The 16434-nt window shown below is 45.3% G+C and overlaps 1 protein-coding gene across 1 annotated transcript; it reads right to left on the reverse strand.

The window, feature by feature from the left end:
* Nucleotides 1-2383: 2383 nt before the first annotated feature.
* On the reverse strand, nucleotides 2384-3038 carry LOC131329117 (uncharacterized). The gene is made up of 2 exons (XM_058362194.1): nucleotides 2906-3038; nucleotides 2384-2727 (listed from the first exon to the last, which is right to left on the reverse strand). Exons 1-2 carry the CDS (start codon nucleotides 3036-3038, stop codon nucleotides 2384-2386), a joined length of 477 nt encoding a protein of 158 aa, XP_058218177.1.
* Between the last annotated feature and the right edge of the window lie 13396 nt (nucleotides 3039-16434).

Here is a 16434-nt window from a genome sequence, read left to right on the forward strand (position 1 = left end):
AAGGATACGGCCGGGGATATAGAACGTGAACCTTGTAAATCCAGCAATTACCATCCTGTCGAATCCGTTCGAATGAGTGGCCATGTTAGGCAAATCCAACCAAGTGCACCTCCAAGCAATCTTATTGGGCTGCACATACCTTAGAAATTCATACCACTCTTCCACATCCATCTCGGGGAACCTCATCTGCCTTTGATGAAGCCTACGTGGAAAGAGATTGCAGCCTTCCTTCGGAGGGTGAAGTAGCCCGATCATGTCCGATAGCAACAACTACATGAGCAAAAAGACAAGTAAGGAGCCAGATAAGGCCTGAGCGAGAAAACAAGTAAGAAACTAGGAGCAACTTGAGTCGAGTGTCGAGGTAAAATGAGAAAGTGTGAAAGCTGGAAAAAGGTGAGCAGAGTGAGTTTACCTGAAGAAGAAGTGGGCTGCTACTGAAGACATTGGTCTAACCGGTGCTTATCAAGTCTAAGCCCAAGAGTGTCTCTGCAAGGACAAAAGGCACTATGTTCTTTTGAGCTCCCATCTGAGCAACAACACTCACCAAGAGAGTACTAACTCGCCCATCGGCAGGAACCAGTAGGTAGGCAGCCAACAGACAGATCACCAGGGCAAAGCAGCGCCGGGCCTGCACAGCATCGTCATCGAAGTTGCAACTGGGACTGTACATTTCAATTAGGCAGAGAATGTTGATTTGACCACCTTCAAGCAAGCTGATGGCCAAACCTCGAGAAATGTTGAGTGAGGTCGCTAGCAGCCCTGGCATGCTCACTTGATAGGGTGGGACAATAAGTGTATGAGATGCAAAGCTTTGAAGATAAGCTTGAAACTCCTCTACAGTCGAACACATCTCATCATCACCAAAGCGGAAGACATGGACATCGGGGTCCCAAAACCTAAGAGCAGCTCTCAGAAGCACAGGACGAAGTGGCACATGCCTAAGGTATCAGAATGAGGCAAGTCCATGAGATTGGAAGTTCAACCAATCAATGGACAAAAATTCAACTAACCAATGTTTGATCAAAGTGGGGAGTGGATTCTCCATCGAGGATGCAAAAGGTTGCTAAATATGGGAAATGAGAGTGTGAGTTCAACATTGCTAGCACCTTCCATTTATAGGCAAAAAGGTCAAAATATTAACCTCGATTCACGTGCTAGAGTTAAAACCATGCCTTGGTGTCTTACCACCCTTGCATACAAGGACACTGTCCTTTGGAGATCAGAAATCGTGTGAAAACTGTGTGGAGTAGTGACAAGGCATTATCCCCCCAAAAGGAGACTTGGTCAAACAAGGGTATCTGGTGCAGAATTTATAAGCGTACACCAGTATTCAACCAGCGTACGCGTATCCTACGCGTAATGGTTACTGGCTCACGCAGATGTAGATGCCGTATGCCAGTTCAGTGCACCAGAAAATATTTTCAGACAACTACTGCCTCCGCATGGTCGTTTTGCATTCCAGGGTCTTTCTTACACTTTTGATGGTTCCTACAAGTCATAAATGGTATATGGGACTGTGTCGAAGCGTCAAATTCCAAACATCGCGCTCGATAAAGATTTTGGACCCCTAACGGCCTGTTTCAAGTTCAAATCAAGGTTTCAGAGGTTCAAATCAAGGTTTCAGAGGTTCAAAATTTGTTTCAGGGACTTTTGCCAAGTTTTATCATACCGTATAGGTCAAATGGACATAATGTGATTGTACGGGGTGTCGGTTTCAGTCCGGGACTAAATTTGTAATCTTTGGAGTCTTATGTCCATTTTTGAGACATTTTCTAGTTTTTCGGTTCAATTCTTGATTCGGGAGGTCTTTTCTTGAGTCTGTCAATTCGTGTAGGTCATTGTACGCCTATGTGACCTTGCGGAAGGGCCAGTTTCCCTTGTTTAGGAGAATTTCGAATTTTGGCATATTAATGCCCAAAATTTCATTATTTTCCATGTGTCCTAAGTTTCATATCGTATCCTGGGACTTTTCTTTCCATTTCTTTCCACCTAGTCAAGTTTTGTACATATACGCGTGTTTATTTGTCGATTCAGACTACTTATCAATGCAAATTGAATATTTGTGGTTGGTTTGGATAATCTTTTATCAATTTTCTTTACAAAAGAGAATTAATAAACGAAAGATGCAAATTTTATATACTATCAAATCAATATCCAAAATCAAAAGGTGGAACAATGTACGTAGCGGCACAATGAACCGAGAAAAAAGTGATATCAACAAGGCACATGCGCCAAAAAGTCAAAAAGGGCACGCAGGCCCAACCATCCTCCAAAATATCAAGTCTAGGGCACGCTGGCCCACCATCAAGTCTATCTGCGTGGGCACGCAGGCCCAAATCAAAAGCAAAATGACAGTAAAATAAATGAGGCTCAGTGGTAGCCCTCAGTTGTCAAAATCCTCAGCATCGTCGTTGTCGTCTCTCTCTCTTAGATCCATCTTATCCTTGGGGTCGTCGGCGGAGTCGTCGGAGCCGCTGCTGAAAGGCGAGCGCTCCTCTTCCTCTTCCTCTTCTTCCTCCTCCTCCTTGCTCTCGCTCTCCACGGTCCGAGTCGTCAAAGCTCCTTTCCTTCTCTTCTCAGCTGGCCTAGATTGTGTTGGCCTCTCCCTCAGCTTTATCTTGAACCTTGCTGCCTTGCGGTCTACGCTCTCTGCACGCTCGCCACTTGTTGTGAAGCGCTCTTCTGTCTCTGAGCTGCGGCAAGAGTGGTAGAAGTGCTTGCCATCTTCTGTTAAGGAGGAGGCCGTGCACTCTTTCGCCTAAGAGCTGCCTTAGCCTGTCCCTGCATTATTAATTCATTCATATCATTTCAACAGATATTGTGCATATTGTGTATATTAAATGCTGAAAATAGGGATCAAGAGCAGGTCTATCAAGCATAATTAAACAAGTTTCTGGGATTATACCTGAGGCCTCGTCTGTACAGACGCCGAGGCTTGAGTCACCGACGGATACTTCAATCGCAGAGGAGTGCCGCTTCCTATCTTGTGAAATTCCTTCTCCATTGCAAGCATCAAACGGACAGCTTCCTCCGCCCATTCCGCTGGTATTTAAGAGATATTTTGGGATAAAAGTTCAGCATACAGTTCAAATATCGTATAAAGGAAATGATACAAGAAGAAAGTACATCATACCGGTCCTGTAACTCGAGCAGGCTCTGTCCTGGCTGGCTCAACCTCAATTATCGAAGCCTCTCCATGTGATCCCGCACTGCTAGAGTTCAAGAATGCTGAGGAAAACTAGTCGTTGCCGCATAGCTAGACCTCTCCCTTGAGCTGGCTGTCCTCTCTCTTTGACCTCGCCTCTCTTCCCCGTCTTCCATAGCCTCTCCAACCACAGCCTAGTGTGTTTCACCCTAAGTGGTCCCGCTAAGTATTGCCTCAGGTAAATGGCGTAGTCACGCTCTGGCCTCAGAAAAGCAGAAAGGTCTGCTGGAACAGTAAACCGCTACAGCTTAGCCAGCGTGTACCTATCTGTGTGCGAAGCATGAGGCGGAAGTGGTTCAGGGACCTGGCACTCAAGCAAGCCAAGTGACTATCTTGTCACCCGGTCGCCCAAGTACCACTGCCACCCGAAAGCCGACTCCCACAGCACTCGACTCGCTGTCACTGCTCTGCTCCTAGCCATGAACTCTAGCTCAGGCACCACGCAACCCCATGAGTTCCACTCCACCTGCAATACATTCAAAAGCCAAAACCAAACGGGCATCAGCGACAGCATTAAAGCAATTCAAGGTAGGCTCTAAAGGCTAGGAGGCTCCCCCTCGATTTCTTCTTGCCCTTGTGTAGCGGCCCTAGATCATGGCATGCGGGAGAGTCCTCATGTTCGGGCACTTGTTCTCCGGAGGATACATTTTCAACACCTCATAGGCCCACAGCTGCAAGGTTTTCAAACAAGCAAAGCATCAAAATACAGCATATATAATTCAAAGTACAAGTATGGACTGCAATGAAATTACGAGTTGGAATTCATACCTCCCATATCCTTAAGTAGCCAGCAACCGCCTTCTTGTACCATGCGAACTCTCCTATGAAGCCATAGCATGCCCCTAAAGCTGCTCCTCCCTAGTTGTATTGAGAGGCCATGCGTAGGTCACGAAGGGCCGGTAAGTAAGACAAGTGCACCATGGCATGCTTGTTTAGGTACACCGTAGCCCCAAACAAGTATAGCAGATAAGCCCTCGCCATTTTCTCTTCTTCCTACTTTGTGGTCGGGATCCTCCTCAAATATCCCCTAAATTTCTAGTATCGAATCATCTCCTCTCCTCTCTCAGGCACCCGGCCCAAGAACCACCTTTGCGCCGCCTCATCTCTATAGATCTTGGAATCAAACGGGATCGGCTTACCATCTACCCTTAGCCCCGTGATGGCCGCAAAGTCTAATGGGGTCACAGTCATCTCCTTGATCAAAAAATGGAAGGTGTTGGACGTGTCTTGCCACCTCTCAGCTTAAGCAATAAGCACGGCATGGTCGTTCTTCATCGGTGTCAGTGTGAGAATGAACTGACCAAACCCTGCAGCGTCCACTAACTCCCACACTCGCTCGGGTAGTCCTCTGTAAAGCTCAAGCGAGCTTACTGCTCCTCCATGCCCTCTCGAGCTGGCCACCCTCCTCTGTTCAAAACAATAAACAGACAAAAGAAATATGTCAGTGATCTGTAACAATTTGCAGGATGTGATCAGAGTGACATGGATGAATGAAATACTAAAAAATAAAATGGGATAAAATCCAACACCATGATTAATTATCAAAACCGTGCCTTATATGAATTCAACGTGCACAGAGGCCGACTTGCATGCATGGATATACCTGCATGCAAGTTGATAGGCACGCGCCAAAGCCATACAAACACGCGCGTATTGATACTCCATCACAGGTTGTATTTTATCCCCTTTTGGGCTCTGGAATGACCAGTGCTCACCCAGGGGGGCAAACCAAGTTGTTTATATGTACAGATAGAAATAATATTTACTAACAGAATGAATAAAACTGACATAAAACCCCTAAACAATGGGGGTATTAAAATAGAGCTCAAGGTCAAGTTGCCCATGCAAGAACCAGTCACTGGAAATGAACAGACCAGCGCGCATCAATCATGGATAGGCGCGCGCCTATTCTGACTGGACTTCTAGGAACTGGCTTTGCATGCCTAGGCTCTGAAACACACTAAAATGCAATCCAGGGGCATTCCAAAGCAAACAATAAAGCATGCTGAGCTAAATTAACAATTTTAACATGTAGAACAACTAGTCAGATTTTAACATGCACCACAGTGATTTATAATACATTAAATAGAAAATAACCAGCATGCCATCCCCACGTGGACCATCGCGTGCAGCCTGTAGGGAGGTATTCCCGAACAGGTGCAAAATGAGCCCGAGCACGGTCAACAAAGGGTCAACGCACTGTGGACCAGTGATATGAGAAGTCAATGGTCCAGAGAGGTTGTACGATTCTCGGTGCAATAATATGAGACGTTATTAGGACCGAATACAAGGAAAATGACATGAGATGCCACTGTTCATAGAAACTTGTTCGGCAAGAGAGAGCCGAACAAGAGGAGAGTTCCTTACAAAGGATATGGTTCAAATTGTTTCCTTAGGACCAGTAACACGTGAGGTAATTGGTCCAGGCCATCTGTTCGGCCATGAGATGGCCGAACAGAGAGAGAAGTACTATTTGAGGGAACATTCTGGAAGGTTCCAGAGTAGTCATGTCCCATAAAGGGATAAAGATCCCAAGAATATAGGATCTGAGAAAGATACCCAACGAATATGGGATGTTCGGCTCTTAAAGGAAAAGAATCCTAAAAGGACTCTTTTCCATAAACTGATAAAGGAAACGAGACCCCTTGATATCCTGGGTTTCCTATACGAGTTAGGAATCCTATGGTAACATGGATGCTTGGACAGCAAGCATCCATAAATTTATAAATATGAGGTAAACCTAGAGGTGAGAGGTACGCAATACACTGCATTCTATTTGCTTTCCTATTGATAATTAGGGTTTGATTGCTAGTACGTAATACTAACAAAGGCATCGGAGGGCCTTTGCCACGAGAGGCAAAGGTGCACTCACTCATTGTCTGTTTTGCAGGACAGGGGTTTCGTTGACAAATTAGGGTTACGTTCAAGAGGCACGTGAAGCCATTGCATTCCAGCGCTGTTTAAAGCGCTACTTGAATCTATCCACCTACAATTGGCGCCGTCTGTGGGAAGCGAAAGAGTTCCCTTTGAAATACGACCATGGTGGAAGTAGAGCCAGCAACGCTACACGACCCAAAGGATGTGTTAATTGGAGGAGGGGATAAGTCTCCACCCGGGGCTCCGAGAAAGCCCGAAGGAGGACACAAAAAGACCACAAGTAAGGGCCACCCCCTTACTATCCACGGCAACTCCAGAAATAGAGATGGAGAGACGGCATCGAAGTCCACGAGAAGGACTAAATCCCATCGAGGGGATGAATCGATTGCACACTCCAGAAGTGTATTCCGTAGCGAAGACGTTCTTGATAAGAAGAGACAAGAAATTGAGGAGTATGCTCGTTTGATCAAAAAACGAGAACATGAAATCAGAGAACTAGAGAGAATCAGAGAACATCCGGAGGACTCTGGACTATCTCGAAGAAATTCTAGAGGCAGTGAATACGCTTTGGTACAGTATCAAAAGGCTCCTTCACGAGGAAGGAGGAGCAGAAGCAGAAGTCTGACCCCGAGGCGACATAAAACTTATCCACGAAAAGGGAGGAGCAGGATCCGAACACCCCAGCGAAGGAGGGTATCTCCAAGAAAGAGGAGAAACAGAGGTCGGAGTTCTACCCCCGAAGAAGAAGGGAGTAGAAAACATCATAGGGACAGGTACGAGAGACCTGATTCCGATTGGGAACGAATTAGATCCAAGAAAGGACCAGAGGATGAAGCCATGACTGCACGGGAAGCAGCACGGAAAGCACTGCAGAATATAGCATCCTCCCCTTTTGCAAAAAAGTTACAGGAGGCTAGATTGCCGAACAGGGTAAAGCACGGGACATTCATCCTCTACGAGACAGACGCTGATCCCGTGGCCCATATACAGCATTACCAGCAAGCAATGTTTATGCATGAAGGGGATGAAGCAATCATGTGCAAGATGTTCCCGTCGAGTTTGGGGAAGGTTGCTCTGTCCTGGTTCCACAAATTGGGCTCACGCTCCATCCGAACATGGGTGCAATTGGCCGAGGAATTCACTGCACGGTTTTTGACGAGCAGGAAAGCTCCCAAAACCTTTGAGAGTCTTTCTTTTATGAAGCAAGGAGAGGATGAGCCGATTAGGGCTTATGCAAAGAAGTACTGGGAAACCTTCAACGAAATTGAAGGATGTAGTGAAGAATACGCAATAGCCACGTTCAAAACAGGTTTACCTGTTCGGGGGGAACTGCGTAAGTCTCTAAACATGAGTCCCGTGCAGACATTGGCAAAATTAATGGAGAGGATTGAGCAGCACGCCAGGAACGAGGATGACATCCTACGAGAGGACGGAAAGTTGGCCGCCGAGCAAGTAAAGGGGCCTATAAAGAAAGCTGACAAGCCAGAGCCCAAGACTTATCGTGAGAGAAAAGATTATGGGCAGGCGAAGAAAGAGCAGTACAAGGATAAACAAGCCCCGGATCCCAAGTCATTCTTTTCAATAAACACGGTTTGGAAAGAGCCCATTTACAGGATTCTTTATCGAATAAAGAATCAACCATATTTCAAATGGCCCCCAACTCTTGGTGGGAATAAAAATGCAAAACGTGCTACGAATCAGCACTGCAGTTACCATAAGGATTGGGGTCACATGACTGAGGACTGTGAGATGTTTAAACGGCATCTTGATGATTTGGTCTCACGAGGTTACCTCAAAGAATTTATCCAAGAGGATTCCAAGGATAAAGACAAGGCAATGGAATTGGATTACGAACAGAATCCAAAAGGGGTAATCCATATGATACATGGATTAGCCGAACCTTATACGAGAAATGAGGTGAGATTGCTTCAGAGACAAGTGAAACGTGACCAACATGTAATGCAGTTGGGGAAGAAAAGAGGGCGCAACGAAGGGGCAAGCAACGAGGGCATAGTTTTTACGGATGAAGATCTGGGAGGAGTCCAGGTACCTCACAATGATGCTTTGGTCATAACCCTCCGAGTTGGGGAATATGATATGGAGAGAATCCTGGTGGATTCAGGGAGTTGCACCGAAGTGCTATACTATGATGCGTTTAAGAAACTGGGGCTCACACAAGAAGATTTGGTACAATCAGTAACTCCATTGGTCGGATTTGGAGCAGGAGCAGTTTGGCCGTTAGGCAAGGTAACTCTGCCTGTTCGGGCTGGGACGGTAGTGCTACGAACCGACTTCTTAGTGGTGGATGTACCGTCCTCCTATAACGTGATTATAGGGAGAACATGGTTGCACAAGATGAGGGCAGTCTCTTCAACTTTCCATCAGATGCTAAAGTTCCCAGGGTCTAATGGGATTGAGCACATCAAAGGTAACCAGAAGATAGCTCAACAATGTTTGGTATCCATCATAAAAAGAGTCCATAATGCCCACCATGTTAATACTGTGGAAATTCCGGGTCTGCCGACCATTGAGGATATTGGAAGAGACCCAACCGAGAGGGTAGTTGAGGATTTGAAGAAAACACTGATCAAAGAGACTGATTCAGATAGGTATTTTCTAATTGGGGAATCACTACCAGAAGAGGAAGAAAACGAACTGATTGGTTTTTTGAAAACTTATGTCGATGTATTTGCTTGGACACCAGAGGAGATGCCTGGGGTGAATGCGGATATTATCTGCCATCATTTGAATTTAGATCCACAGCATAAACCGGTCATTCAAAAGAAACGAAGGGCAGCCGTACAGCACGTTGACGCTGTAATTGAAGAAGTGGATCACTTGCTGGAGGCCAAGGCAATAAGGGAAGTTTATTATCCAGAGTGGCTATCAAATACTGTTGTCGTCAAGAAAAAGAACGGAAAATGGCGCGTATGTGTTGACTTCACAGATTTAAACAAGGCGTGCCCTAAGGATAGTTTTCCTCTTCCAAGGATTGACCAGTTGGTTGATGCAATAGCGGGATATGGACGGATGAGTTTTCTCGATGCATATCGAGGATACCATCAAATTGCAATGTTTGGGCCAGATCAGGAGAAGACGTCTTTTATTACACCACGAGGGTTGTACTGTTATAATGTCATGCCTTTTGGATTGAAGAATGCAGGGGCAACGTATCAGAGACTGGCGACCATCATGTTCAGAAAATTGCTTGGCAAAACTATGGAGGTTTACATAGATGACATGGTGGTAAAAAGTAAATCTGGGCAAGGCCATATTGCAGATTTGAGAGAAGCTTTCGAGATTTTGAGGAAATACAAGTTGAAACTCAACGCCTCGAAGTGTGCATTTGGAGTCGGCTCTGGAAAGTTTTTGGGCCATCTTGTAACTCTAAGGGGAATAGAGGCAAATCCCGACCAGATAAAGGCCTTACAAAATCTGGAAAGTCCTCGGACAACGAAAGAAGTCCAACGATTAACTGGGATGGCAGCAGCTCTTAATCGATTTATTAGCCGATCAAGTGACAAGTGCAGACCTTTCTTTCAGCTGTTAAAGAAAAGGGAAGGGTTCGAATGGGGAGCAGAATGTGAACAAGCCTTTCAGGATCTAAAGGGATACTTGGCCTCTCCTCCCCTTCTTTCGACTCTAGAAACAGGTGAATCTCTAATTTTATACTTAGCTGTTTCTGAGCATGCCGTAAGTGCAGTACTTTTAAGAGATAAGGGTTCCGAGCAAATCCCAGTCTATTATGTGAGCAAAACTTTGTTAGATGCCGAAACAAGGTATTTGCCCCTCGAGAAATTGGTCCTAGCACTAAGGACAGCAACTAGAAAATTGCCACATTATTTCCAGGGCCATAAAGTTGTGGTTTACACTGAGTTCCCATTAAAATCATTGCTCCGAAAGGCAGATTTCTCGGGAAGAATCTCAACTTGGTCCGTTGAGTTGAGCCAATATGACATCGATTATCAGCCGTGCACAGCAATCAAAGGCCAGGTGTTGGCAGATTTTGTGGCAGAATTCTCACTTGCGGTTGCACCTCTGCCTCCTACGAGAAAGGAGTGTGAAGCAAAGTCTCCTGTAACGAAGAAACAGGCATTAGCCGAACAAGATCCCCTGGAATGGAAGCTGTTCGTTGACGGGTCAGCTTGCAACACCGGTTCAGGAATAGGGGTAGTACTTTATCCCCCTGAAGGATCAATGTTGGAATTATCCGTTCGCCTTGGGTTCAATGCATCCAATAACGTGGCGGAGTACGAGGCAATTTTGGCTGGTTTGAGAAGTGCAAAAACCCTAAAAGCCGAACATGTTAGGGTATATTGTGATTCGCAGCTTGTAGTCCATCAACTGTCCGGGCAATATGAAATCCGGAGCGAGAAGATGGTGGCATATGTACAGGTGACCAGAGATCTGCTCGATACCTTCGAAAGGGTGTATATTGAGCAGATAAGTTCTGGAAAGAATGCTCATGCAGATTCACTGGCATGGTTAGCCGCAGCTGTGCCATCTGAGTTTAAAAGAAAAATAGCCGTGGAGTATCTGACTGAGCCGAGCATTGGGAAAAGTGTGGAGATGGTCTTGGACGTGAATCAAGGACCAAGTTGGATGGACCCAATAGTGGAGTTTTTACGAGATGAAATACTCCCTTTGGACAAAAAGGAGGCACATAAAATCAGGACCAAATCTGCTCGATTCTGGTTATCCCCAGAGGGAAAACTATATAGGAAGTCTTTTACAGGACCCTACTTGCTTTGTGTGCATCCTGAGATGGTGCAAAAGTTCCTCCACGAAATTCACGAGGGGACTTGTGGAAGCCATGCTGGTGGTCGGTCCATAGCCCACCGAGCAATCACCCAAGGGTATTGGTGGCCGTACATGCAAGAAGATGCTAAGGTGTACGTAAAAATTTGTGAGAAGTGTCAGAAATTTTCTCCAATGATTCGAACACCAGCCGAGGACCTGGTGCCACTGACAAGTCCCTGGCCGTTTGCACAGTGGGGAATGGACATAGTGGGTCCACTACACAAGGCAACTGGGAATCGAAAATTCCTATTAGTTGCAACAGATTACTTCACTAAGTGGATTGAGGCTGAGCCGTTGGCCAAGATTACTGAACCTATGATAGAAAGGTTTGTGTGGAAAAGCATCATAACTCGCTTTGGGGTACCTTATTCGTTGATTACAGACAATGGGTCACAATTTCAGAAGAAATTCAAAACTTTCTGTGCCCAGTATGGGATAAGAAATTATTATTCGACTCCAGCTTACCCTCAAAGCAACGGACAAGCAGAGGCTTCAAACAAAACAATCCTTGATGGGATTAAGAAACGTTTGGATAAAGCAAAGGGGAAATGGCCCGATGAATTGCCATTGGTTCTATGGGCATACCGAACAACGCCTAGGAGGTCTACGGGAGAGACCCCCTATTCATTAGCATATGGAACAGAGGCTGTTATTCCATTAGAAATAGGTCTGCCGACCAACAGGACCACTTTGGTTGAAAGTGGAGGAAATGACAGAGCCTTGGAGATTGAGTTAGACTTAGCAGAGGAACGACGAGAACGGGCCTTGGTGCACTTGGCCTCATACCAAGAGCAGCTCATCAAAAGTTATAACAAGAATGTACACCCACGAGAGTTTGGTGTTGGAGACCTTGTGCTACGAAAAGTGCTCGGCAATACTAAAGTGGCTAATGAGGGAAAGCTAGGGGCAAATTGGGAAGGCCCATATCGAGTTACAGAAATCGCAGGCATTGGGGCTTATCGATTGGCAGACTTGGATGGGAACCCAGTGCCAAGACCTTGGAATGTCCATAATCTAAGAAAGTTTTTTATATAATTTTTCTTTATGCACATCGTGATTGTGTGGGAGTTACGAATAAAACTCTCTTGTGTTCTAGTTTTGTTATTTTTACAAGGGATACGAATAACACCCTCTTGGGTTTTACAGTTTATGAATGAAGTTACGTTTTTTGTCTAGACTGCTGTTTTCTTGGTATTTGTTTTAAATACGAATCACGACATTGGTTTCCCTCATTCGTATTGGGGAGCAGGGTATAGGATATCCATTTAAGTACGTGATACTTGAACACAAGTTCGAAACACTTGTGTGAACTTCAAACAAGTACGAAATACTTGAGAAATTGTTCTAAGTACGTGATACTTTAAAGTACGTGACACTTGTGAGAACGCAAGTACGAAATACTTGAGAGTTGTTCTAAGTACGAGAAACAATTGTATGAAATTGAAGTACGAGAAACTTGGACAGATATGCACAAACTTGGAAGCATACGAATATATGCATAAAAGTACGTGAAACTTTTAAACTTTAAACGATTTAAGTACGACATACTTAAACATCTTAAAACACCCATGACAGAAACATGTGGAAAAGGTATCTTGACAGGCATAATTCAAAAACAGATGTGAAGAACGACAGAGCTCATTCATCTTCTGTGAGATCTTGGACAGCTGCAGGAGTAATTATAGGAGCTACTGGAGCAGCCAGCTCTTCTGTGGGATTTTCATCTCCAAGTTGACCATCACTGACTTCCTTCTGGCCAGGGTTGGTCGTGTCAATTTGAGGCTCCACTTCAGACACATGTTGCTCAGCCGACACGTTCACCACCTGCTCATCATTTATCTCCTCTGCAATATCCTCCTCTTGACTGGCAGCACTGGGTAGTTCAATGTTGGTCCAGAGAGGAGATGATTCAGGAATCTCAGCTTTGGCAAGGCAAGCTGTCCAAGAGGCCACCCAGACTTGGTCTTGTATCCCAGGCATTTGGCTTGTGTAGCTTTCCGTGGCAACCTTGATCCCTTCGTTGTATCCCTTCTCAAATGCAGCTTTGGTTTCATTCTGGCTCGCCTCGAGTTCCTTCAACGTCTGATTTAGGCTGTCCTCAGTCCCCTTCAGTTGTCCCTTTAAACCATCAGCCACTCCCAAGGCTTGGTTCCTTTCTTTCTCGAGCCTGATGATGGTCCGTTGAAGCTTGGTATTCTCACTTACAAGCTTGACACGTTGAGGCTCAGACTGGCTAAGCTTTTGAGCCATAGCCACCATTTTTTGCATCACCTGGAACCTTCAAAACAGTTAAACATGGATACCAAATGCTATGGTATGCTATGATTTACAAAAGCGAAATTTTACCTTGGCATTGTGAGACATGAATGAGCTTAGAAGGTTGTCAGGCGAGCTTGCCACCTCCTTCTGCATATCTCTTGGCAGCAGAAAAGCTTGAGACAAGGCAAGGGCAGTGCCTTCTGACTCAACACTGTCCCGAGCAGTGATAGCTCGGCTCCCGTGTGAGAATGGAGGAGCCCAGAGGGGAGCAGGTGATGAGGAGGATGTAGGGGGTCTTTCTTCAGTTTCCTCCACTCGTTGACGTTTTTCACGGTGAAGGGCTTCAATCTCTTCAAGGGAAAATCCTGGGGGAGCATCTGTTTGAGTTTGGGGGCGACGACCACGACCTTGAACACTTTGGCCCCGACCACGACCTCGACCAGGAATGGTGAGGAGGCTGCCCAAATCAATCGGCCGGTTCATCTCTGAAGTTGAGAAGGAGCGGCCGCTGGAAGACGAGTTGGATGTGGAACTGGAAGCTTCCTCAGCAAGAGGGATAGGTTCGTCAGAGATTGGAGGAGTCTGGGAACGCCTCTCTTCTTGTTCGGGGATTGGTCTTGAAGGACCAGCTATTGCAGGGATGTCAGCTGCTCGGGTTCTCCGATCAATAAACCCACCGTACGAAGCTTTGTAGCTGAGAAGTACTTGAGCTGCTCTTGCTCGGCCTGCAAGGTATGTCCCTTCGCCGTTGAATGCAAGTGCTCGTTTGATATCAGCTACGTGAACTTGTGGGGTTATGATGTTATAACCGCGGTTAATATTTGATGCTGAAACAAAGCATAAGCAAATTAGAAGCACGAAAAAGCTTTTCCTATGAAAGAGGACAAAACAAATGAAATTAAGGGAGAGCACTAACGTGGGCTCCCGAATATGTGAGGGGCATGAAAACCAATCACTTGGTCGTCCTCGTCTCTGGGTTCGAAGTTGCCCGTAACGATCAGAAAGTCGTCATCATCCCCTCGAGCAGAGTCAGGGAGTTCGAGAACGAGCTTCTTTCTAGAATCCCTACTCTTTAAATAATACGTAAGGGCGTCCCCAGTTCTGGAAATGCTATATAGATGATGGATATCATACAAGCCTAGGGAAGTCCCTAACATTTGGTTTAGGGTATTTATACCCATAACTACTCGGAAGAAATTAGCAGAAACTTGCATTGGCGAAAGCCTGTAATACGCTAAAACTTGGCGGAGTAGAGGGGCTAAGGGAAACCTAACTCCGCCTTCGACGACGGCTACTACTGGAATGTGAAGTGTGTCGAAATCGAAGCTTTCGCGAATGGCATCCTCAGGAGCCAAAACAGTAGCTACGTTGTCAGGAATCCCATATCGAGATCTGAAACTTGCCATGGTTTGAGGAGTATTATAGTGTCTACGGAATCTCCCCATTACCAGAAAAACTTTTGGGGTTCTTTGAAGTATAAAGAAAGAGGACGATAAAACCCTAAAACGAGATTGTAAACAATCCACTAGAGAAAGGGAGTTGTAAGAAGAAGAAGTGATGACTTACGAGAATAATCGATGGAATCCCTAAAGAGCAGAAAAGAAGAGGCCTTGAGACGATGAACAGAGCTTCAATGGCGGGGAAGAGCTTGAACCGTTTGTTTCCTGTAGAAGGAGTCTAAGAGAGAGATTGGGGTTTTTTAAAAAAAGGGACGAAAACCCAAAAATACCCTAAAAGTAGGTGGCGTACGTGAAACGTCACCCCAGACGCCGTTTTGAGCGTTCCGTTTTCCAATAAACACGTCTGTTCGTATTTGATGTAAAAGCAATACGATGATCGACACGTGTAAAAATTAAGGCTAAAAGCCTGTGACGACCACAAGAAAAGATGATCTTTTCTTAGCAACGTGATGAAACAATGCGCCAATATATGAAATAGGGTGCAAAAACAAAATAAATTTGTTCGGTAAAAAGCTTTACTCATCATCTGAAGTAAAATATAAACGAGCAAAGCTGGGGAGCAATTGTAGGGAGGTATTCCCGAACAGGTGCAAAATGAGCCCGAGCATGGTCAACAAAGGGTCAACGCACTGTAGACCAGTGATATGAGAAGTCAATGGTCCAGAGAGGTTGTACGATTCTCGGTGCAATAACATGAGACGTTATTAGGACCGAATACAAGGAAAATGACATGAGATGCCACTGTTCATAGAAACTTGTTCGGCAAGAGAGAGCCGAACAAGAGGAGAGTTCCTTACAAAGGATATGGTTCAAATTGTTTCCTTAGGACCAGTAACACGTGAGGTAATTGGTCCAGGCCATCTGTTCGGCCATGAGATGGCCGAACAGAGAGAGAAGTACTATTTGAGGGAACATTCTGGAAGGTTCCAGAGTAGTCATGTCCCATAAAGGGATAAAGATCCCAAGAATATAGGATCTGAGAAAGATACCCAACGAATATGGGATGTTCGGCTCTTAAAGGAAAAGAATCCTAAAAGGACTCTTTTCCATAAACTGATAAAGGAAACGAGACCCCTTAATATCCTGGGTTTCCTATACGAGTTAGGAATCCTATGGTAACATGGATGCTTGGACAGCAAGCATCCATAAATTTATAAATATGAGGTAAACCTAGAGGTGAGAGGTACGCAATACACTGCATTCTATTTGCTTTCCTATTGATAATTAGGGTTTGATTGCTAGTACGTAATACTAACAAAGGCATCGGAGGGCCTTTGCCACGAGAGGCAAAGGTGCACTCATTCCTTGTCTGTTTTGCAGGACAGGGGTTTCGTTGACAAATTAGGGTTACGTTCAAGAGGCACGTGAAGCCGTTGCATTCCAGCGCTGTTTAAAGCGCTACTTGAATCTATCCACCTACACAGCCTATGACAGGCGCATGCGTATGTGCGTCCAGCGTTCGTGAGAGAACCAGTTCACAGTTCTTGTAACCCTGCTGACTTTAGGGCCAGAACTGGTATTGATTACCAGCCTTGGCCCTGCCAGCCCCCCTTATGGATCAAAATAGTAAGCAGAAAGAAGGTGTTTATACCTTTGTTTGAGTAATTTGGGAATGGATTGAATGAGTGTATGAAGATGACTAGAATGCTAAAGTATCATGTGTATTTGGGTTTGTTTGGCCTTTTTTGCTTGAATTTTGGTAACCCTTGTAATGGAAGACCAATGGGGTATTTATAGGAGGTTGGAAGGAGTGTAGTGTTGGTGGTGAACTTGGTGGAAAAATCAGCCAACAAGGCTGGTCGAAGGTGGCTTGGTGGAGAAGGGTTCCAACAA

Source organism: Rhododendron vialii, chromosome 1a (assembly GCF_030253575.1).
Source record: "Rhododendron vialii isolate Sample 1 chromosome 1a, ASM3025357v1".
NCBI lineage: Eukaryota > Viridiplantae > Streptophyta > Magnoliopsida > Ericales > Ericaceae > Rhododendron > Rhododendron vialii.

Bases quoted from the DNA above. Each gene is read 5' to 3' on its own strand.
- LOC131329117 (XM_058362194.1), bottom strand. From the start codon at position 3,038: ATGGGCGGAGGAAGCTGTCCGTTTGATGCTTGCAATGGAGAAGGAATT. The intron at 2,728-2,905 runs GTATAATCCCAG...CCTCCTTAACAG, and splicing joins CTGTACAGACGAGGCCTCAG to AAGATGGCAAGCACTTCTAC.